The sequence below is a fragment of the Pollicipes pollicipes genome, unplaced genomic scaffold (assembly GCF_011947565.3).
Source record: "Pollicipes pollicipes isolate AB1234 unplaced genomic scaffold, Ppol_2.1 Scaffold_7231;HRSCAF=8579_pilon_pilon_pilon, whole genome shotgun sequence".
In the NCBI taxonomy this organism is placed as follows: domain Eukaryota; kingdom Metazoa; phylum Arthropoda; class Thecostraca; order Pollicipedomorpha; family Pollicipedidae; genus Pollicipes; species Pollicipes pollicipes.
In genome coordinates, this window is record NW_023597034.1 from 17,498,608 (window position 1) to 17,521,696 (window position 23,089).

The following is a 23,089-nucleotide window of genomic DNA, read 5'->3' on the forward strand; positions in this document are numbered from 1 at the left end:
GGAAAAATTTTGTTGAATGAATAAGGAATAAGGCTTATGAAGGTTTCACTTTTAATATACATATACAGTACCCCAGACATTCTAACTTCTCCCTTTGCACACATTAATAACATCCCTATTGACAACGCATAGCAACGCGCTTAGCAACGCGTTGGTGATTATAAGCAACTCGCATTCATGGACGGAGTCGTGCATCGTTTTTGGCACAGATCACCCTTGACCTATAATGTTTTGTGAAGGCTTGTCACTTTGAGTTTTTAACACACCAAATTTGTCAAACGCTCTTACGTTGATTCTGTTTATAGTATATTTTATGTCATTACGTTCATTGCATGATGATGAGCTGGGTCCAGAACAGCTCAACATAATTTTTGCCGCGACGTTTTTTGTGTAACAAGACACTGCATTGGTGCCTAAGCCATCGTGTGTTCAAGTATGGATGACGACCAGGAGCCGAACAGTGCGCTGGAAACGGTGCGTCATTGTGCGGTTGTTCATTCGCATGGTTTGCATGCGTGTCCGGCTGTAATGCTACAACAATCGCATGCAGCTTCAGTCAATTACCCTGCCTCAATCGTCTGTGCCAGGCCCGTCCGAAACGTTTGTGCTGCTTCCATTTGAGCATTTGGAGGTTCATTGAAAGCTTGCCAGAACTGACTGGTAACTGATCACAAAGCTTATATTTTCCAATGTTGACATGTTGTTATTGACAGATGCTTGCGTTATGAGTGTCCTAGAACTGTATAATTGCGTCTGTTTTGTGTTTCGTCAGAATGACTCCTCAGCCAGTGGCGCGCGGCTGGACACAGCATCAGAGCGGGTTGAAGGTCCGTCCGACCATGCCCACCTGGCTCCAGCTGCTGACCTGGGCGGGCCGGACTCGGAGCAGCCGGACGCGCCGCCGCAGCCGGCCTCCTCGCCCTCCGACGTTATCTACGTGGAGCCAACCATCGACGCCACCGTCTCGGATGAGGTGGAGCTGGGCGTGACGCGGACGCCGCCGGACTCACCCGGCTCGTATAGCTCAGTCGAGTCAGTCCAGCTGGAGACGGGCGTGATACAGACGGCGTCCGAGGTGGTGGAGAGTCCTTTGGAGCACGCCGGAGTGCCAGCAGCCGCCGACCGCGATGGTCCTGAGTCAAGCGCTTCGCTGAAGGCCCATCTGTCGGCGCACAGCGGGCCCGCTGTCGACGCGCCGGCCGAGGAACCGGCGGCCGGCGCAGGTGACCTACCGTTGGCGGCCAGCGGCGGTGCACTTAAGGCTGATTCGTCTCCTCCGAACGTCGACTCAGCGGCCAGTGGCGAGGGACCAAATGATGACTCGTCTCCTCCAAACGCGGACTTGGCGACCAGCGGCGAGGGACCAAATGATGGGTCGTCTCCTCCAAACGCGGACTCGGCGACCAGCGGCGAGGGACCAAATGACTCGTCTCCTCCAAACGCGGACTCGGCGGCCGGCGGTGGTTCACTAAAGGCTGAGTCATCCCCTCTGAGCGTCTACTCGGCAGGCAGTGGTGGGGTGTTAAGTACCGATTCGTTACCGCTGAACGTGGATTCGACAGTCAGTAGTGGTACACTAAAGGCGGACACGTCCTCTCGGAAGTTGCTCCCAGCAGCTAGCGGCAATGTCCAGAAATCTGGCTCGTCCCTTCTGGGCGTCGCCGAAGCCGCGCGTAGCTTGGCAGCGAGCACCTTGCAAGAAAGCCTGCCGGAGCTAGGAGCCGAGTCGCTGCTGAAAGCCTTCTCGGGGAAGGTGCAGCTGGTGCACGTGCCAACCGCGCTGCTGCAGGCCACCGACTCGGAGGCGCGCGCCATGATGGGCCTGCCCGAGCCGCCGGTCGAGCCGACGCTGCTGGAGCGTATCTGGCGGGAGTCGGTGCAGTTCTACGATGTGCGCAGCATTCTCAGTCAGATCTGGGCGCGGGACGAGACTGTGTTCCACAGCCTGCTGAGCGAGATCTGGGCGTCGCCAGCCATGCGCGCCGTGCTCTCGGAGATCTGGGAGGACGCCGTGGAGAAGGTGGAGCCCAAGAGCGTGCTGAGTGAGATCTGGGCGGAGCCGCCCGTGCACGTTGACATTCGCAGCGTGCTGAGCCAGATCTGGTCCGAGGACAACAAACAGCGGATCATGAGCATACTCAGTGAGATCTGGAGCACACCGGCCATGCGCTCGGTCCTGTCTGAGATCTGGGGCTCGGACGCGCTGCGTTCGATCCTCAGCGAGATTTGGTCAACTCCGGTGGAGATGGTCGACATCCGCAGCATTCTGAGTCAAATCTGGTCCACCGACAACGACGAGCCGCCGCCGCACAGCATCCTCAGCGAGATCTGGGCCAGTCCGGCGGTCCAGTCGGTGCTGTCAGAGATCTGGGGCTCGCCGAAGCTGCGCTCCGTCCTCTCCGAGATCTGGAAGGAGCCCGTGCACAAGGTGGACATTCGCAGTGTGCTCAGCCAAATCTGGTCGTCCGACAACGATGAGCACGTGCGTAGCATCCTGAGCGAAATCTGGGCCAGCCCGGCCGTGCGCTCGGTGCTCTCGCAGATCTGGCATGCAGACGAGTGCGCGCCCGTGACTGACACGCACGCCGACTACCGCGTCACCGAGTCCGAGATCCTGCTGGAGGAGCTGATCGACAACCTGCAGAAGTCAGTGCCGGACGTGACGGAGGAGAGCCAGCCGGCGGTCGAGCCGCCAGTGGTGCCGATAGACGCGTCCGAGGAGCGCTCCTACCGCGTGGAGCGGTACAAGGCGGCCTCTGAGGACGCTGACCTGCCCGCCTCGCGACCGCTGGTGAGTGGCTGCCTCGACACCAGACGCCAGCCCGTCCGGTAGGGCGTCTCGTATCGCAGCGCCTGTGTGTCGTTCCAAAGAGACCATCGCGCGCGACGCGTCATGCGAGGCCGTGGTGCGAGTGTGTTGGTTGGTGGGACGTGGGCTGGGGGTCTGCCTGACTGTTTGCCTACCGTGCCGGTTGTTTCCAGACGACAAGATGGGCCTTTGGTGGATCGTGTAGGGCCCCGGTCCTTAGCCTCAGCAACGAGAGGAGCAAGTGCATTGTGTATGGTGCGGCGCAAAGCGCAGTCATCTACGATTTCGAGAACAACACCCAGCGTATTCTTCAGGGACATGTAAGAACATTTTCTTGGTTGCTCCGGCATACGCCCGTGCAACAGTGAAAGTCAAGTAGTCCGTTATTGGCGAATTTTTTGTCTATTGTTTCCAAATGTGATGGGCTTCCCTCTGTGGACGCGTTGTGTTAAACAACAACAAAAAAGCAAAACAAGAGCAAACAGGCTGTGAACCAAGCCTCACTAAGATTTCGACTGCTCGGAACACTACAGACGGCATCTGCGGCCTGAGACTGAGATCTTCGCCATTCCGAACGCAACGAGCCTGGTAATGCGGGCGTGTATTGTCCCGTATGGTTGTAGTTGCGATTGCCAGAGCCTTCTGATCGGCTCGGTTCAGCCAACCTACCCTCGCCCCCACCTCCGGACCGCTGACCGAGCTGTCGGCCCCATCTCTCTCTCTCTCCCCCTCAGCGTAACTGCGTGTGCGGCCTGGCCGCCTCGCCGAACGGCCGCTGGATCGCCACTGGCGACATCGGACCGGACAATGCGCTCATTGTATGGGACGCAGCGGCCGGGTGAGATGGTGTGGGACGCAGCGGCCGGTGAGATGGTGTAGGACGCAGCGGCCTGGTGAGGTGGTATGGGACGCAGCGGCCGGTGCGTTGGTGTGGGACGCAGCGGTCGGGTGAGGTGGTGTGAGACACGACGTCCAGAAAACTTTGTGGGACGCGGCGACCAGGTGAGATGGTGTGGGACGCAGCGGCCGGTGAGATGGTGTAGGACGCAGCGGCCTGGTGAGGTGGTATGGGACGCAGCGGCCGGTGCGTTGGTGTGGTACGCAGCGGTCGGGTGAGGTGGTGTGAGACACGACGTCCGGAAAATTTTGTGGGACGCGGCGGCCAGTGAGATGGTGTGGGACGCGGCGGCCGGGTTAGATGGTGTGGGACGCGGCGGCCGGGTTAGATGGTGTGGGACGCGGCGGCCGGTGAAACAGCGCGCCGTTCGACCGGGCGGTGTTCGGTTCGGGATCCGTAAGGAAGCGACGCGACGCCCGGCCGAAAACATGTCACTGAGATCACGTAAGGCGCTGCCTGTTGTTCATGTCTGTACTCGGACGGACCGCCGGCTGTGCGCGGCGATCAGCAGTGAACGGCCTGGGACTTAGTCCATGGTCGCCAGAAGACGAGCGAGGACTGTCGTCCAGGGCCGTAACAGACGTACAGGCCTAGCTTTTGTAGACCGTAGAAAGCCGAGAGAGTACTGACATTGATAACCGACGCTTAGTGATGACCGCTGCGACGTCCCAGTCATGTTAATAAGCGACGTAATTCTGATGGACGATGCTTGTTACAAAAGGATGCTGCCTTCTGTCACACTGTCGGTCACGGGCGTTATTAGGAATGCAGCTCTCGCATGTCTCCCGCCTGGACTGGTTCGGCAGAAGCTCGCCGCTGGGACGCGGCGGGCCGCCCGGCCGCCCTTGCGCGATGCCTACTCTGCTCGGGCTGCACCGTGCCGCACTGAGCTCCACATTCTGTCGGCGGCCACGGTGCGGCGCGCTCAGCCGCCGGGCGTGTGCCGCAGAGCGCCGCTGCAGATGCACTTCCCGGAGGCGGCGTTCTCGGGCCCGCTGTCACTGGCCTTCTCCTGCGACGCCCGCTACGTGTTCGGCCTGTGGGGCAGCGTCAGTGGCGCCGACGGCTCGGCGCCGGTCCGCGCCCGCCAGCAGCTGCTCGTCTGGGATTGGACCATCGACCATGCCGAGCCGAAAGGTAGGCACGCGCCGGGGCCGGAGCACGAACCAGGGCTAGCCGGCATGTTCGGGTAGGCAGCGCCGAGATACGCGGGCGCACTCGGAACGCCCGACTGCAAACAAACTCGTGCCGTGCGCTAGGTACGCGCGGCACAGGACTGCCGACGAGCCCGGGCTAAAAGGCGGGATCCTCTGGGCTGACTTAAGGCCAGCTGTAGTTGGAGGGTAGGGTTGCTCGGCTGGGCTTCAGGCTAGGCCGTTCCTAGTGGCGGCTCGCCTGGGGCTGTATGTGGACTATGACGCGCCTAAAGCTCGGTACGCTCGGGGAATCAACCACTGATCAGTTCATGCCAAAAGGTTAGGCCGCTTGGGACTCATTCGTAGGCCAGACGTAAGACCAGGCTTTATTGTGCCTATGTTGCGGATTAGTTAACTCATACAAGTTCAACGGTTCTTTGATAGGACTGTATTTCTTGAGTAATGCAACGGCTTGAGATCTGGCGACCTCAATTTGCAGGCTGTTCACGTTCGTAATTTTTAATTCCTGTACAACCGAATCGGACTGGCTCAAGTTTCGCCCACCTGGCATTCAAAAATCCAACCCAGTTACTTCTAGACTACAAATGTTCCATTTTATAATCTATGCCCAGCCCGTTTTGTTTCCTGCTCCTGGTGGTACACCCGTTCATTTGATTGTGAGGGGGAGCATGTTCTAATCCTTTCAATAATATTAAATTCATGAATTTAGTAATGGTTGAATAAGTCTCACCGGGACGCGCAACACATTGCGTGTGCGTGTGCGTGTGCGTGTGCGTGTGTGTGTGTGTGTTTCTAGATGATACCCCAATATGAGCGAGTATAATGCGACTAGTCGCAGCTAACCGAGTGCTCCTTGTTTCGTTACTCGTTCGAGGCTTTACCACCATTGTGTTTGAGTATCCCTTGGTACCAGTGTCTTCTCCGTGGAGTGGAGACGGTCGCGTGCCGCGCTATCCGCGATGGCGTGTGTCTGTGGGAGACGGCGCTGTACCCGCACCGTCCGACCGCTGGTGCCGTTCCAGTACTGCACCAGTTCGGTGTCGGTCACGGCTTCCACGAGCATCTGGCTGTCAGCCAGTGGGAGCCAGCCGTGGTCGTCACTACGGCCGCTTGCCGCGTCATCTTCTTCCAGATGGTGAGCCTTCGGACGGAGGGGGGCGTGTCGAGGAGTGTCGACTGCAGGCACGGTTCTGGGCCGGACCTGAGGCAGAGTCTGGGCTGTATTCACGGCGCGTGTAGTTAAGAATCCAGTGCGTGCCTTATCCATATTTTGTGATGGTCAATTACGAATGCTAGAATAATGAGCCCGACTGAATCCTGGGACACTGGTTCTTGCTTCCTTCGACTTGTAATACGTAATGGGACCCATGTGTAAGTTGTGGATGCGTTAGTCGGTGAGTTACAAATGTGATACCCAGCAATGCACCTGCGTTCTTTTTAGTATAATTTTTGCTTGAGCTGAAACTCATTCTTTCTATAATGCTAAGAAGTCGGAGGAAAGCCCCTGTCGCGCCACGTCGCCCTGACAGCGGAGTCAGCTGTCGTTGCTGATGGGCACGCTCGTCGACGGCGGTGCGCCGGTGCTGTCCGGGGGTCACAGCGGAGTGTGGTGGCGCGCGTCTGGTGCCGCCCTTGCCTCGGCGGCGTACGGATTACCAGCACTGCGCTTGTAGCGTGTCCTCCCCGACCGTTGGATGTGCGTACAGTGCCCGCTCCTTTGCAGACGGACGGGCCGCTGGAGCACCACTGCCCGCAGCTGCAGAATCGATACTCGGCGGAGTTCAAGTGCAACCCGGGTAACTTCTCGCAGACGGCCTTCTCGACGGAAGAGCCGTACTCGGCCGTCACGGGCACCTCCAAAGGTAGTGGCGCGGATGTCCCTCACTCCCTCCCTACCTCTCACCCTCTTTTCCTTCCCCTCTCTCAAACGCTCGCCCCACCGTCACACGTTCTCGCTGCCTCTCACTCTCTTGCTGTCTCTCGCTCTCGCTGTCTCTCGCTCTCGCTGTCTCTCGCTCTCGCTGTCTCTCGCTCTCGCTGTCTCTCACTATCTCGCTGTCTCTCACACGCTCGCTATCTTCCACTCCCTCGCTGCCTCTCAGACGCTCGCTTTCTTTCACTCTCGCTGTCTCTCACTCCCTCGCTGTCTCTCACTCTCTTGCTGTCTCTCGCTCTCGCTGTCTCTCACTCTCTCGCTGTCTCTCACTCTCTCGCTGTCTCTTGCTCGCTGTCTCTCACTCTCTCGCTGTCTCTCAGACGCTCGCTACCTTTCACTCTCTCGCTGTCTCTCACTCTCTCGCTGCCTCTCATTCTCTCGCCGTCTCAGTCTTCCGCGGTTTCTCACTCTCTTGCTGTCTTTTCCTCTCCCTGTCCCTGTCTCTCTCTCTCTCCCTCCCCCTTCCCTCCCCCTCCTCTCTCCCTCTCCTTCTCCTTCTCCTTCTCCTTCTCTCTCTCCCTCTCCCTCTCCCTCTCTCTATCCTTCTCTCTCTCCCTCTCCCTCTCCGTCTCCCTCTTACTCTCACTCTCGCTCTAACCCACAGTCTCCCTTTAGACAGGACCTATTTGAAACCCGGCTCTCACTGACCATTTCTGTATGGCCCTCAAGGACATTATCTGTCCGATCTTCCAGACCTTGAGCTCTTGCAAACGATGATCTTATGAAGTCGCTGCCACCATGTGGCCCAGTCCTGTGACCGTAGACCAGCGATCTCGTGGAGTAGCTGGCACCGCCTGACCGGCGCCGTGCCCGCAGGTTATGTGATCCTGTGGAGTGACCGTCGGCCGTCGGCGCCCTGCGACCCCGAGCGACTGACGCCCTCCGTCAGGAAGGAGGCGCGCAAGGTGCTCAAGATCAACGAGTCCCCCATCACCTGCCTGCGCATCGTGGACGGGTGGGTGGCAGCCAGCCGGGCTGAGCTGTGATCAGCGCCCGCTCGGCCAGCGGACACAGGGTCTGCAGGGGGGGGGGGGGGGATGAGGATGTGAGCGCGTCTGACCCGGCTGTGGCTCGGCCAGCAGACACAGGGTCTGCAGGGGGGGGGGGGGGGGGGATGATGATGTGAGCGCGTCCGCCCCGGCTGTGGCTCGGCCAGCGGACACAGGGTCTGCAGGTGGGACGGTGACGTAAACTCGTCTGATCCGGCTGTGGCTCGGCCAGGCCGTGGCCAGACTGCCATCACTGGGCCTGGACTGACTGTGGCCAGATATCGTGGTGATCAGCGCGTTGACGAGCGGTGGATGTTTTTGTTGCACTTCTTTGAGCGCCTTGCATGTATCTTGGCCGACCTGCGAGCCCAATATGACCGGCTGCCGGCCCGCCCTCAGCGCCATCTGCGCGGGCACGGCCGACGGCCAGATCCGCTTCCTGGACGAGCAGCTGCGGCTGATGCAGTGGTACCAAGACTTCGAGCTGGCGGCCGTGCGGTGCCTGTCGTTTCACCTGACGGCGCCACGCGGCGCCCGCCGCAAGCCGGTCCACTCGGCCGACGGCGGCGGCGACAGCAGCAGCAGCAGCGCCGCCTCGCGCGCCACGCTCGACACCGGCGGCCCGGCGGTCAGTCGCTGACGCTGGCGAGCCCGGGGCGCCGTGGGGTGCGCGTACCCCGCCCATCAGCGCGGTACGGCTGCCGAGCGAGTCACAGTCCGCACCAGTGCGGCGGGACCAGTCCCCGTCATCACTGGACTGCAGCGGAACAAGCTCTGTCACTAGCTGTGCGAAATTCATCCGTTTTGGGAGTGAGAGATGTGAAGATCCATCCGTGCTACCAGAATGTTGACTTCCCAGCGGCCTCCACACGCACAACAGCTCGTTGGCTGCTAACTGTTGTACGTGACCCCGCACCCTGACATCTGACCTATATGACTGATCTGCCATTTGATCGGATGCTGGGCTCAGCGCCGCCCGACTTGCTGCTGGTTGGCCGACCCTGAACGAGGGTAGAAGCAACAGTCAGTGAACACCAGGCGGGGAGCGCGAAAGCAGGAACAAGTATTGACTTCCCCGACACCCACGTAGATATTGCAACACTGCCTGTCACCACCGTGCTCTTGTATTGTAGGGCAACTCCCCGTCCCTGCTGCACTACTCAAGGACCAGTGCCGTCACCACTGTGCTGTTGTAGGGCTAGTGCTTGTCGCCGACCGATTGTCAAGTGAGCGCGGTACCGCTGCGGTACAGGTGACCACTGGACGTGCGGCGGGCAGGGAGAGTCGGGACCGTACCCGGCCGCCTGCAGCCTGGAGGCGGCCGATTGTCAAGTGAGCGCGGTACCGCTGCGGTACAGGTGACCACTGGACGTGCGGCGGGCAGGGAGAGTCGGGACCGTACCCGGCCGCCTGCAGCCTGGAGGCGGCCGATTGTCAAGTGAGCGCGGTACCGCTGCGGTACAGGTGACCACTGGACGTGCGGCGGGCAGGGAGAGTCGGGACCGTACCCGGCCGCCTGCAGCCTGGAGGCGGCCGATTGTCAAGTGAGCGCGGTACCGCTGCGGTACAGGTGACCACTGGACGTGCGGCGGGCAGGGAGAGTCGGGACCGTACCCGGCCGACTGCAGTCTGGAGGCGGCCGATTGTCAAGTGAGCGCGGTACCGCTGCGGTACAGGTGACCACTGGACGTGCGGCCGGCAGGGAGAGTCGGGACCGTACCCGGCCGACTGCAGTCTGGAGGCGGCCGAGTTCATCGCTCGCGACATCGTGGTGACAACGACGGACGGCTTCTGCGGCCTGGTGCACATCCACTCCTCGAGCTGCAGCAAGATCGCGCAGTTCCCCGTCGTCACCGTGCGCGCCGTGGACGTTCACATGACCAAGTACGTGCCGGCTCGTCTGGGTTGGCACTGAGAGCCGCGCGCTGCCGGGGGACTGGGTGTGCAGGTCCTTACGTGCAGGCTCGTTGTCCATTCACACCTGTGTGGACGCTTTGGTTGTGCGACGACGATGGACCGGAGGTTGATGCGATCGCCACAGAGAAGAGACGATTTGGTTCGCTGTAATTTCCGTTTCTGTACCTGCCGTCACGTGGGCGTTGGCCGGGACGTTTTGGCCAGTCCCGTGCGGTGAAACGCTGGCGGTTTTACCGCAGGCCGCATGTGGTGATCGGCGCCTACGACGGTAGCGTGAGCGTGTACGACTACGAGCGCAGGCAGCTGGTCGACGAGACTACGCTGCCAGGCAGCAACCGGGTGCACTCGGTGGCGTTTTCGCCATCAGGTCAGTCGCTGAAGGCTCTGACGACGTCTGGGTACCCACTGGTCGTCAGACTCACCGAAAGAGGCCGCTCTTCCCACAGTGAAGCTGCTGCCAGAGTGGGGTGAAAACTGACCACCGAGTGAGGTGAGAGCTGACCACCGAGTGAGGTTAGAGCTGGCCACCGAGTGAGGTGAGATCTAACCACCGGGTGAAGTGAGAGCTGACCGCCGAGCGAGGTGAGAGCTTACCGCCGAGTGAGGTGAGATCTGATCGCCGAGTGAAGTGGGAGTTGACCACCGAGTGAGGTGAGAACTGATTGCGGAGTGAGGTGAGAGCTGACCGCCGAGTGAGGTGAGATCTGACCGCCGACTTAGGTGAGGGCTGACTGCCGAGTGAGGTGAAATCTGACCACCGAGTGAGGTGGGAGTTGACCGACGAGTGTGGTGAGATCTGACCGCCGAGTGAGGTGAGATCTGACGACCGAGTGAGGTGGGAGTTGACCGTCGCTTCGTCTGAGCATTATGTGGCTTGGTCGTCGCTCCACCTGCGCCGGCTAGCCGATGTGAACGGGGTCATGATCGTCGGATGGTGTTTCCGGGCTGGCCGACTCCGCCGGAACGCGACGCCGTGGCTGAAGTGGGTCTGTCCGGGCCTGCCGTATCCACTAACGTGTCCGGCTGTGTCTGCGACAGGTCTGCACCTGGCTGTGGGCATGCAGAGCGGCGAGCTGGCCGTGCTGGACGGGCTGACGCTGCGGCCCGAGGGCGAGAGGATCACCCTGAGCAGAGACGCCATCACACAGTGCCTGTTCTCACCCGACTCGGACCTGCTCGCCACACGGGTACCCTTGTCTTGTCAGCCTGCGCAGCCGCTAGCTGTTAGCTCCTCCGAGCTCGAACAGTCATGTCACCGATGAATGCTGCTCACCGTGGCAAACCTGATCGCTTGGCCCGTTCGGATGTACCTTGTTTACATGTGAAGTGGAAATAGGCATGCGCTGGGCGAATCTCGTACCGATTTACTGGGTGCTGCAACTTGAGATGTGTTTCACATGAAGATCAATCTCTTCTTGACTTTGGAAACGCATATGTTGGTATGCTTGGCGCGCACACGTCACAGAGGCGCCGGAGGCACGCGCGGTCGCCGCGGCTGGTCAGAGTCTGTACCAGCGCCGCGCGCCCGGCAGGACGACGACCTGGTGGTGTCGGTGTACCGTCTGACGACCGACGGCCAGCAGTGGGCGACGCTGGGGCGGTACCGGGCGCACCACAAGCCGGTCGTGGACCTGGTGTTCGCGCCGGGCCAGGGCGAGGCGGCGCCGCCCCGTCTGCTCTCGCTCGGCGAGGACCGGGTGCTCGTTGAGTACGACCTGGTCAACAGGTGAGCCGACGGATGTGGCCTCGGCAGCCGGCGGTGGGACCGGACCGTGGCCGGTGGAGACCGACGGCTGGTCAGCTGCTGGTCCCTGGCGGGCCTCTCCAACACTGCGGGATTTGTATGGAATGTGATCGGTCGGTGAGCCCAAGAACCACGGAGCATTATTAGAATATCCATGTTATTAGCATATTATTAGCATATCCCACTCGAGCGCGTGGTTGCGTTTTGTCTACAGCTGTAAGAGCGCTGTTTTCATGGAGCCAACGTTGCGCGCAGCCCATCAGACCGGATTCTGACGGGCTCGTAGCCGGCCGGATAGAAACGAGTCCCGCATTTGCATGGTTCGGTAGACTGGAATGTGATGTAAAGTTGAAGCTATGTTTCGCAGATTGGGGACAATATTACAATATGTGTACAGCGTGACGCATGATCATGTTTGTGTCCGTCGTGGTCGCGTATTCCTTCACCCGGTTTTGACGGAAGGGCTGCTACACGTTTATTCTACAATCAGATTTTGTGGAACAGCAAAACCTATTCCAAAAACATGGAGGGATGTCCCCCAGACCCTCCAAGATCTGCACCCATTCTGTGGGTGCAGCCAGTGCAGCCACAGCCAGCACATCAGCTCGTGGTGGCCGGGCAGAGAAGCCCCGACCTCTTTTTCCGTTGCAGCACCAAAGAGAATCCGGTGGTGCTGTGCTGCGACACTTTGGAGCAGTCGGGCATACCGCTCTGCATGGTGCTCTATCCGCCTCTCACCGCCGAAAACTTCATCCTCATCGCCAACTCACAGGTAGGGGCCCGTAGCCCAGTCACCACTCTGCACGCGCTCTGTGTGTGTGTGTGTGCTCGGTATCGATGCGCGTGCGCACATGCGTGCGTATGTGAATATTGTGGTGGTGGTGTTTAAGCATGTGCTCGAGCGCCTTCTTGCCACATCCAGGCGGTAGTTGGTGGTCTGTTGATTTGAAAGCATCCCCACTGAGCTGGAGGAGGGCTAAGGTCCGGTGTGACCCTGCAAATCCCCACAGCCTGGCTCGTGCGTGTTTGAGATATTACCCAATGGTGATGACAATGTGCAGCATATGCGATAACCGCGCGGCAAAATAGCATGTTTAATGCGGCAACACGGTTGTCACATTTCACTTGCTTTGTTTTGTGCCTGTGTCGGGTGCAGCCGTCAGTTCACTGCGGTGACCGCGTCCGCCCGCACCGTGTTGCAGTATAAGATGAAGCTGTTCAACGCACACACGCGCATGTGTCGTCGCGTGGTGCTGGGCCCGCAGTACGGCTCGCCCGTGGAGCGCATCAAGGTAGGCCGACGCCAGCCGTCACCGCCCACCACCGGGTGTGCACGGCACGCCGCCACGGCACGGCACGACACGGCCCGGCCCGGCCCAGCACGGCCCAGCACGGCCACACACGTCTGAGCCGGCTCCCCGGCCGCCGCCGGCCGTCAGCGGCTCCGCCTGGGAGGGCCGCTGGACGGTGGCAGTGCGGGCCACACGTCCCGGTTGGGCGGCGACGCTTGCACAGCCGGATGCCTTTGTCTGGGTCCGCGGCTTTACGCGCTGTCAATATTGCCAGCAAACCCCGACGGCGGCCCTCGTGACGTCAGACCGTTCGGGCGCGGGAGAGCGTGTGACGTCAGACCACTAGGGCGCGGGAGGGCGTGTGACGTCAGACCGTTCGGGCGCAGGAAGCCGTGTGGCGTCAAATCGCTCGGGTGCGGTAGGGCGTGTGACGTCAGACCGCTCGGGCGCGGGAGGGCGTGTGACGTCAGACCGCTAGGGCACGGGAGGGCGTGTGACGTCAGACCACTAGGGCGCGGAAGGGCGTGTGACGTCAGACCACTAGGGCGCGGGAGGGCGTGTGACGTCAGACCGCTCGGGCGCGGGAGGGCGTGTGACGTCAGACCGCTAGGGCACGGGAGGGCGTGTGACGTCAGACCGCTAGGGCGCGGGAGGGCGTGTGACGTCAGACCACTAGGGCGCGGGAGGGCGTGTGACGTTAGACCGCTCGGGCGCAGGGGAGCGTGTGACGTCACGCGGTGACAGCGGACTCGGCGTTGGCGCAGGTGATCCCGCGATTCCTGTCGTGTGACGCCGGGCCCAAACAGGAGCAGCACTCGTACTTGGCGTTCTCCACCAGCGGCCTGCTGGGCCTGCAGATCCTGCCGCTGGATGGAAACCCGCGCCGCGCCGCCACCGTCATCGGTCACCCTAACAAGGTGAGGGACGCGGCCACCAGCGGCTGAACTTCGCCCAGGCCGTTACCAACGTCACCGAAGGCTCCTTTAGAACAGACGCTACCTGCAAGGCGTCGTGTGAACTGTGTTTGCTACAAAGCTTTGACGCTACGCCTGGTGGCCTGAATCAGTTGTTTCGCTTATCCATTTCGGCGGTATCGGTGTGCACTGGCTGAGGTATGAACGCGCGTTGGGCGAGTGGTGCTCTCCCAGTTCGGCAGCCGGCCATAGCTGTGTGCGGTGATGCCGGTCAGCTGCTGCGTGCCGTGAGGAGTCCAGCGTGATGTTACGTCTGAGCGGCGGTCACTCCAGACTGACCCGCCCTGGCAGGCCAGGTCCCGCGGTCCTGGTCTGGGCGGCGCCCACTCCAGACATTGACCCGCCGTGGCAGGCCGGGTCCCGCGGTCCGGGCCGGGCGGCGCCCGCTCCGAACAGTGACCCGCCGTGGCAGGCCGGGTCCCGCGGTCCGGGCCGGGTGGCGCCCGCTCCGAACAGTGACCCGCCTGGCAGGCCGGGTCCCGCGGTCCGGGCCGGGCGGCGCCCGCTCCGGACAGTGACCCGCCCTGGCAGGTTGGGTCCCGCGGTCGCGGCCCAGGCAGCGCTTGCCCCGGACAGTGACTCGCCCCGGCAGGCCGGATCCCGCGGTCACAACCCAGGCGGTGCTCGCTCCGCGGCCGCCTGTCGGTAGTGTCCGCCAGAGAGCTACTGTCTCCACCCGGCCGCAGGTGGAGCAGATGGCCTGCAGCGCAGACGGCCGCTGGCTCTTCACGTCGGGCGGCGAGGACGGCTGCGTCTTCATGTGGGAGGTGTACCCCGAGTGAGTCGCATGGCAGCTGAGCCACGGGCGCTGCCGGGCGGACGCGCTGCTGATGACGAGCCCACCGGTATCAAGGCGCCCACGCAACGCTTTAGGGCACATCAGTTCACATCGTTCGTGTTGAAGTGGCTGTGTGTGACAGTACCAGCGAAGCTGCTACTCCCAGCGGGGAGTGTGAAGTGTGCACGCATGCGGACGAATGTGTAAACTTGCCGGGCACGTGGCTGCCGGACGTTGTGTGCGGGGTGCCGGCAGTGTAGTGGTGAACGCGTCTGGGAAACCAGAGGTACGGGGTTCGGCTCCCCGCGGTGCCCGCCCTTCCTGCCAGGGTGAGAGGCAGACGACGCGATGTAGCCTCAGCAGCTGAGTGCGTCATAAAGCCCCAATGACACATACGTTGTGTGCGCGCGTGGTGAGTGTGTGAGCACGTGTCAAGCTACTGCGCCCGTGTGCGTCAGGTCCCTGGAGACCATGTCCCTGCTGGGCGGCTCGGGCATGACGCCCTTCTACGACCAGCTGCCGGGCGGGAAGGAGGGCGAACTTTACCAGCAGCTGGAGGACCTGGTCTACTACACGGAGCTGGTGTGTCAGGGAGAGGACCTGCTGGACGAGCGTCAGGTCAGCCAGCGCGTGCCGCTGCACTGCGTCACCGACATCCTGCGCGCCATCGGCTTCTTCCCCGCCGAGAAGGAGGTGCGTCAACCGGGCTGTGCGCCCGCCACCTGGCCGACGCGGCCCGGCGCCGGCGGCGCCCGCCACCCGCAGACGTGACGGCTCAGCAGGCAGACATTGACGGACGGCAAGTTTTGACAGACGTCAACAGCGTGAGCTACGCATACTGCGTACTAAAATAAGCCGCGGTGTAATGCTTTAAAAGCTTAACTGATTTAAAACCTTAAAAAGCGGTGTACGCTCAGACGTGACGAATTTATCTGGTGCCGACGAGAGCGGTTGGAACAACCCTGGCCTGTTTCCGACTTGGCCGTGAGCAGGCGGTCTCCGGCTCGTTCCCGTACATGCTCCTAGAGCCGCAATGCTGGCTCGACAGCCGTCGCTGTAGGCCAGCCCACTATAACGTGCTACCAGGTGTTCCTGGGCACGTCTGCCGGTCACCCGGCGGCTGCGATGGCCCTCAGGTCGAGGATATGATCAACGAGGTACGGTACCGGGAGTACGCCGAGACGGGCCAGCTGGTGGAGGAGGTTAACCTGGACGACATCATCCAGCTGTACCTCAACCACCGGCCAGTGGTGGCCGTGTCGGCCGACCAGCTGGCCTGGGCGCTGCAGACGCTGGGCCAGGGCGGCCGCTACCAGCACAGCGGCGGCGCCTCGCGCAAGGAGCTGCTGCGCGCCCTGCAGTCCAAGGGTGGGTGTCAGGCCGTTGCGCCCTGCAGTCCAGGGGTGGATGTCGGGCCGTCGCGCCCTGCAGTCCAGGGGTGGATGTCGGGCCGTCGCGCCCTGCAGTCCAGGGGTGGATGTCGGGCCGTCTCGCCCTGCAGTCCAAGGGCGGGTGTCAGGCCGTTGCGCCCTGCAGTCCAGGGGTGGATGTCGGGCCGTCGCGCCCTGCAGTCCAAGGGTGGGCGTCGGACCGTCGCGCCCTGCAGTCTAAGGGTGGATGTCAGACCGTCGCGCCGCGCGCACATGGCTGGCCGGTCCGTCACCTGCGTCCGACGGATCGCTGGCTGATGTCTCGGCCTCACCGGCCGCTGAGAACCTGTCGCCTGGCAACCATCTGTCGGCGAAGATCGCGCGCACGGGGTGACATGTCACCCGACTTGGCAGGGTGCCGAGCCTCGAGGGCCGATAATGATGTCGTGTCGTTCAGGTGAACACATGTCTGAGAAGGAGCTGGCGGGCGTGCTGGCCGAGCTGCTGGACCCGGCGGCCGATACGCTGCCGCAGGGAGTGCCCCTGGACACTGTGGAACACCAGCTGCCTAGGGTGAGCGCGCTGGACACGCCAGCGTAGCACTAGCCCTGTCACGGCGCAGCGCCACCTCCCCGATGTATGACACTTGGTGCCCACTGGACACGCTAGAGCACCAGCTGTCCAGGGTAAGCCCACTGGACACGGTGAAGCACTAGCTGCCACGGGCCAGCTGACTCCGGAGACGTGTCGCGGCCCGCGTATGGCCGATTAGCCCACAGCCGACCGTGCACCAGCTGTCGGCTCGCCTGCTGACTGCCCGCTGCCGCCGGCAGGCGCTGACCATGCCCAGCCTGTGTCGCGATCTGCTGGGCATGCCGGAGCTACTGAGCCAGGAGACGGCAGGCGCCTCCAGCTGGAGCTCGCCCGCCGACTCGGACGTCTATAAGTCGGCGTCGCCCCAGTAGACGCTCCGCCTCGCGTCGGCCCGGGAGGAAGGGGGGGGGGGGGGGGGAGAGGCGACGGTGTCATGGCACGGCACCGTCTGTTCCAACTGCCCGCTTCGGAGCGGCGCGGTGCCCTCAGCGTCGGCAGCGGCTGTTGCCAAACGACGGGGTAACAATTTGGGCGTGTGTTTATTTGACACCTGCCTCGACAGTCGAGAGGAATGTGTCGAGCCTTTGGGTGAGCCAGCTGGAGACGGCGTATACGCCGACCCGGCGCCGCTGCTCCGAATTCGACCGTGACCGCAATGTCTCCCCGCGGGGGCGCGCCACCAACAGTCTCACGCGCGTCCCGCCATCGACAAGCCGACGCCGGGCGATAGCCTGCAGTCGTCCAGGCCTCGACACCTCCGAGCTGCGCCTGACTGCCGCCAGGCCGCGCCCACCGGTGAACAGCGCCTCAGCGTGGTGGGTGCTGGGAGGCAGCAGGGAATAAAGCAAGCCGGCGTGATCATCTCTTTCAATGTGGACATTTATGTACTGAGCGCGGCTGGCAGGGCGTTGGAATCTACCACGGCGGGCGCGACTGTTAAAGCCGGGGATCATTTTAGATAGATGGGACGTACCGGTCTCGAAATGTGTCACCCATCCAGCGCAGCGTGGCACCACCCCGGTACCCGTCTACCGGCACACGCCGGAGGACAATACAGCAGTGCCAATCGGCACTGTGTCCTCCCACCGCTCCAAAGTCCACACTGATTTTCCCCAGTGTATTCGTATCCATTCTCACACAGACAAGCAGTGTATTTCGATCCGTATGAGACCCGCCTTATGATCAAGTTGCGAGCCAAAGAATCGCAGAGTACAATTACTGTGGGGCACGGTCACTACGCACTCAACAGAACATTTGCAGCATTGTCTAGGGCAAGTGAAGAGGTCACTTCATTGTGGTGAAAATTTTGCCGGCGACCTGAAACAAAGAGAAGATATGAATGGTGAGAGTAGCGGTTGTCCGGAAAAGGACACGACACGAGCGACGAAAAGTACATGGAAGTGGCCGGAAGCAGGGTCCAACGATTTCTTGACGTGATGATTGAAATGCCGGCATTGTTCACTGTATGTTGTACCGATATCTCGGAACGGAAAGTTAGTTCACGTGATGAAGGAGACAGCTCCATTTACTCCTCGTTCCACGCATCTTAATTTGGGACAGCACCTATTCACAACCGATTAACGCACCAAAGCAAAGATGGCTTTAAAAATGACACCGCGTTTAGGTCAATTACGAATGTCTAACAACAACCCTCACACATGCATACACTTTACAGACAACTACTTTTTATACACCATTCCAGACATGGGTCGTGTAACTGCCGATTCAATCAGCCCTATCTGCTACTACCGCCGTCCGCTGAGCCCGGCACCAAGATATCAACAGTGTGGCGTCAAAAGTCTGTGGCGACGCCTATGACGCTGAGCGCCAGGGCCGGGCGCCACCTACACAATGGTCAACAGCGTGGAGGTAGTCCAGGAGCTCTTCCACGCAGGTCTCCTCCGTTTTACTTCGGCTGTTGACCCGCTCCTCGCACTCATCGAACTTGGCCTTCAGCTGGGTGGCGTCGCCGTGGCCGCGACACTCTTCACGCAGGGTCTCATGGGGGTCTACGAGGTCCTCCTCCTCCTCCTCCTCCGCTGGCTCCTGAATCGGACACGTCACACCGCCGTCACAGCACAGCCGAGCCAGGGCCACGCCGCCTTCACAGCACAGCCGGGTCAGAGCTAACAGCACATCCAGTCAGTCACGCGGTTTATTTCTCTCCGCTAGGCAAAAACTATCACCTGGTCTGGGAAGGTAAAAATCAATATAAACTCAATGTTTTTCAACTGAAGAGTAAATGTAGGAGACCATGTTGAAAACGGGATACTTATGTATGATGGAACGAAATTTACTGGCATTGAGGACCATCTCCAGGCACAGGTTTTACGCGTTCTATTTACGTGACCCCAATATATTGTGTCACTGTCCCCTGCGTTTTCAACCACCAACTCCACCACATCCACGCGCAGTTGTGTTGCAGCTATCAAAACATGCATGTGGTGTGCCCGAGTCTGACCCAGATGTCCGGCCCACAAGAGGCGAGACCACCAATGATCAAAGTCCGACCTGCTGACGCCTATATCGTGTCAAGCGAGTACTGCCTCAAAACTGGAGTTGTGTGTGCTGTAACTGATACACTGTGTCCTATGCTACGGTCGGGCACAAAAAAAACGACACCAGCAGCCCTGGCAGGAGCTAAACAGTACTTCTTTTGCTTGATATTGGAACTTGAACAGCTGAAGTCGATACAGCTTAGAATAACTATTGTGGCAAAAGTCGCACAAGATGACGAATGGAACATCAGCTGGCTGAAACTACTTTTTGACCACGCTCTGGATTTTGGGTATTACAGTTTTCATGCTTAAAGTGTTCCAACTTCAAACCCTTCAATTCTTCATTGCTTTTAAATTGGAGTTGAAGTGGAAGGATCTGCTTACTTTTTAGTCCAGAAACCAAACAAAGTATCATAAACATTCTTCCATTTCATTGTAGACCACTATTGCAAATTTGGTCCACAGGTGTAACTCTGCTTTGGCTCTAATAGTTCCATTTCCTACCTTATGCTTAACAAATGGATCTTTCATCCAATGTAATGCGTTTTTGTTACTTATGTAAGACCCAGAGACAATGCATGCTCAATTTTTCAAAATTCAATGCACCTCACTGTCGTCATTTTGTAAATGCAACCCCATCTCGCCAAATGGGTACATTTATTATAGGCTTAGTCTGGGGCAAGCAAATTGTCAAGTCAAGCAGGGGTTTGGTACCTTTGCCCACCTGGCCTGGATAGTCCACTAACAGTCTTAGCAGCCTTATATCTCAGCCAAACACCAAAAATACCAGTGGTAAAAGCAAACACTAATCACACCAGTTTCAAATGAATATTTGAAACAGCTATCACCAGCCCTGCAACCTTTGGGGGGCAGTTTTATTTGACAGTATATGAATTAAATCAGGGCATAAATTCCTTAAAAAATATCTTTACATTGGCACCTAGGGTGCACATTTTGAGGCAGGCTATGGGGCACCAATTACGGGTGGATTGATGCAAAGGACATGTCTCTAGCACTTCTGATTTTGGAGGAGTGGCATTTTTTGTACAAACACTGTATGACAGTTTGCCCTGAGTGGCTGTCAGCAGCCAACAGTTCTATGCACCATGCACAGCTGGGAATTAACAATGGCAGAGACATAAATAATAAATTTATGCTTAAAATGTGGAACTAGGCCTCTATTGCATTTAGTTTAACAAGGGACGTGCCCGGATACAAACGACATCACTATAAGGCATGATCATATGTGAATACAAACATATAAACTTGAAAAGTTAGATATTTTTAGAAAATGTGTGCTTTTCCTGGCATAATGGTGTTAATTATTCACTTTACAACAAATGACTTCTTACCTACCAATCATGATATTTTCAAGAGTAATCAACCAGTGTTTTCTTCTAGGCCTTATCTCCCTTAGTTTAAAAAGGCAACACAATTGCATTGACCCCAATCATTACCATCACAGACTTACAACTCACTTAACTCCTGAGGCTTTGTGGCACCAAACTGTATTATGAAAAAAGCATGTGAGGGCAAGAGGCAAATTACTTATTGAAAAAGACCAGACATGTTGAATTCACCAGCTATGGCAACCAATAATTGTGTGGCTCTAGCATTGAATCACTCTGCACCACTCTAGCCAGAGATGAGCTAGCATCTAAGATAAAATTATGATTCAAGCTACTGTATTTACTAAACATAAATGACTTTGGATTTATGCGTACACATCTTCACATAGATGCAACAGTTTTATGGCAACATTATGTAACAAATCTACACAAATGCACAAATATCAATATCACTTCCACTCAGTCAGTTGCAGGTAAATGTGATGATACCTTGGCTTGTAGCATAACACAATTGTTAAGATTGGATGTGGCAAAAACGCCTTGAATTCATCAGAAAACCTTCAGAAGAAAAATCTGTGTTTGAGGAAGATCATAACGTGTTGGAGCAGCATACTACCGACAATTTTCCCTACTATACCTGACAGCAAACCAGACAAGTGATTCTCTACGCTGAACACGTGACGAATCCAGCGCAACGGATGACACGCTTAGCAGAGCGATTCTCTGAAATACGAGTCCTTTAGATCGACTGCCACATCCAATTGGTTCACCAAAATTATTCAAACAAGCGCATACCTCCTCTGGATCCTCACGGTTCCTCAAATCATCGTTGATCCCCATTGTTCAGTCCCCCGTGCGTCACCCGCTGCAGCAAGAAGGAAGTTTTCAGTGGCAGCACAGGTGCCCATATTGGAATCGGCACCGTCAGGAAAGTTTTTACCTGAACTTGTGATGGGCCTCGCTCTACTCTCCGCTTCGATGACACGCAGGCGAAAAAACCGTCAGGGCTGCCTTCTAAATGTGCGAATTGATGTCCTAAAGCATCCAAGGGTATTTCTTTCAGATACTTCCTTATCATCGCCTGCCTATTCGACGCCGCCTAGCAGAAGCGCAGGCAGGGAGGGGGGACGAGGGGCGTTTGCCCCCCCCCCCCTCCCCCTTAGGTTCCGAGTGGCCCTTCGGGCCTCTCGGAACCTTCGGGCCTCTCGAAACCTGCAACCAACGGCCCTTTTTGGGAGCCCGAAAGGCCTAAAAAGCAGACGGGGGTCTCATTCAGGGGCCTCGGCCTGCAAGACCGGGCACTCAAATGTCAGCCAGAGGGCCCTGCGCGCTGATCAGGGGCTCACTGAGTCGATCAGGGCTTATATTTCGGTCAGACATCGCCAGCAACGCACAGTCGGCTCCGTGTCGGCATGGCCCAGAGGGCCCATTTCCCAAACAGAGACAAAGCCAGAGTCAGCGATTTTCATTGGTTGAGGCCCTGCACCGCATCACAGGAGTCCTGTGTTGTTTATGGGCCCCGAGTCGGCCAGAGGCAGTGTATAAGGAGGTCCGAAGAGTCCAGAGGACCCACAGTTTCGACGATGAATGGCCCAATTGGGGAGTCTGAAGGTATAAAGGACTGATTGGCGTCTTATTCAGGGGCTCCGGTCTGCGAAGACGGACCGTCAAATGACGGTCAGAGGGCCCTTTGCGGCGATCGGGGACCCCTCAGTCGATAGGTGCCCTAAATGTCGGTCAGGTACCAACGTGCCATACAGTCAGCTCCGTGTCGGTATGGGCCTGATGGCCCACTTCCAAATCAGCTCTAAGGCCGTGACCAGTGATCTACACTGGTTGGGGACCTCGTATCTGTCAGGGGCCCACAGCGCCTAGAAGAGGGCCCTGTGCTCGCAAGGAAAGTGTTGGATGAGGCGCGAAGAGGGCCGGAAACGACGATTAAAGGCCCAGCTGGAGGGCATAAGGGCCCGCAGGACTGGCCGTAGGTCACATAAAGAATCGCAGCCTGTAGGGTCGTGACCTGATATATCAGTCAGAGGTCCTCTTGAATCATTTGAGGAATCTCTGAGACAATGTAGTTGTCTAAGTTGGCGAGCAGCGATGTTTTTGCGTTAATGTCGTTTCATGCGTCGATCTGGGGTTAACTGCGCGGGTCAGAAGGCCCCCCGCATGAGGGAGCGAATCAATAATATATGATGTATCCCTCTAAGGGCCTCCGGATCAGCCAGGGAATGCCGCTCCGTGTTGCCAGAATGACGGCCAGAAAACCCACTGCGGTGGGACAGAATGGTCCTTCAGCTCTTGACCAGAAACGACAATGTATCCCGCAGTGATGCACTCGAGGAGGCCCCTTTAGCGGGAAGAAATAACGAGCCTCATTAGCGTTGAATGGAGTGGGTCGAAATGAGTTTGAAACGCACAATGCCATCGCTGAGAACGTTCATTATTTTGCATAATTGACTAGTGAAATAAATACCATTAAAAGGTTTGCGCTTACTCGCCGGGTGCCGGTAGTGTAGAGGTTGACTCGCCTCTGTTAACCACTGCACATCTGGGAAACCACAGGTACGGGGTTCGATTCCCCACGGTGCCCGCCCTTCCCGCCAGGGTGGGAGGTTGGCGGCACTATACAGCCCCAGCAGCGAGTGCGGCATGAACCCCCCAATGACATGCCCGTAATCTCAGGGAGCAAGTGCAGTAATTGCTTGGTTCGCAGTTTTCGCAAAACCGAACGGCGCTGGCCACTGCAAGTGACGCCAGGCGCGGGCGCCTAGCGCGTAACGA

At 58.8% G+C, this 23,089-nt stretch overlaps 2 protein-coding genes across 2 annotated transcripts; one reads left to right on the forward strand and one right to left on the reverse strand.

Moving 5' to 3' along the window:
* The first annotated feature begins 197 nt into the window (after positions 1-197).
* On the forward strand, positions 198-16,848 carry LOC119109790 (cilia- and flagella-associated protein 251). Its single transcript, XM_037233545.1, has 22 exons — positions 198-474; positions 773-2,791; positions 2,983-3,129; positions 3,544-3,647; positions 4,657-4,844; positions 5,887-5,999; positions 6,588-6,726; positions 7,617-7,755; positions 8,189-8,332; positions 8,375-8,417; positions 9,492-9,673; positions 9,946-10,073; positions 10,745-10,893; positions 11,239-11,432; positions 12,102-12,222; positions 12,653-12,742; positions 13,507-13,659; positions 14,403-14,494; positions 14,953-15,187; positions 15,631-15,862; positions 16,322-16,437; positions 16,698-16,848. Exons 1-22 carry the CDS (start codon positions 436-438, stop codon positions 16,827-16,829), a joined length of 4,899 nt encoding a protein of 1,632 aa, XP_037089440.1. The 5' UTR covers positions 198-435; the 3' UTR covers positions 16,830-16,848.
* A 712-nt stretch (positions 16,849-17,560) lies between these two features.
* Positions 17,561-21,188, reverse strand: LOC119109712 (cytochrome b-c1 complex subunit 6, mitochondrial). Its single transcript, XM_037233454.1, has 3 exons — positions 21,101-21,188; positions 18,307-18,504; positions 17,561-17,775 (listed from the first exon to the last, which is right to left on the reverse strand). Exons 1-3 carry the CDS (start codon positions 21,143-21,145, stop codon positions 17,743-17,745), a joined length of 276 nt encoding a protein of 91 aa, XP_037089349.1. The 5' UTR covers positions 21,146-21,188; the 3' UTR covers positions 17,561-17,742.
* Positions 21,189-23,089: the final 1,901 nt, after the last annotated feature.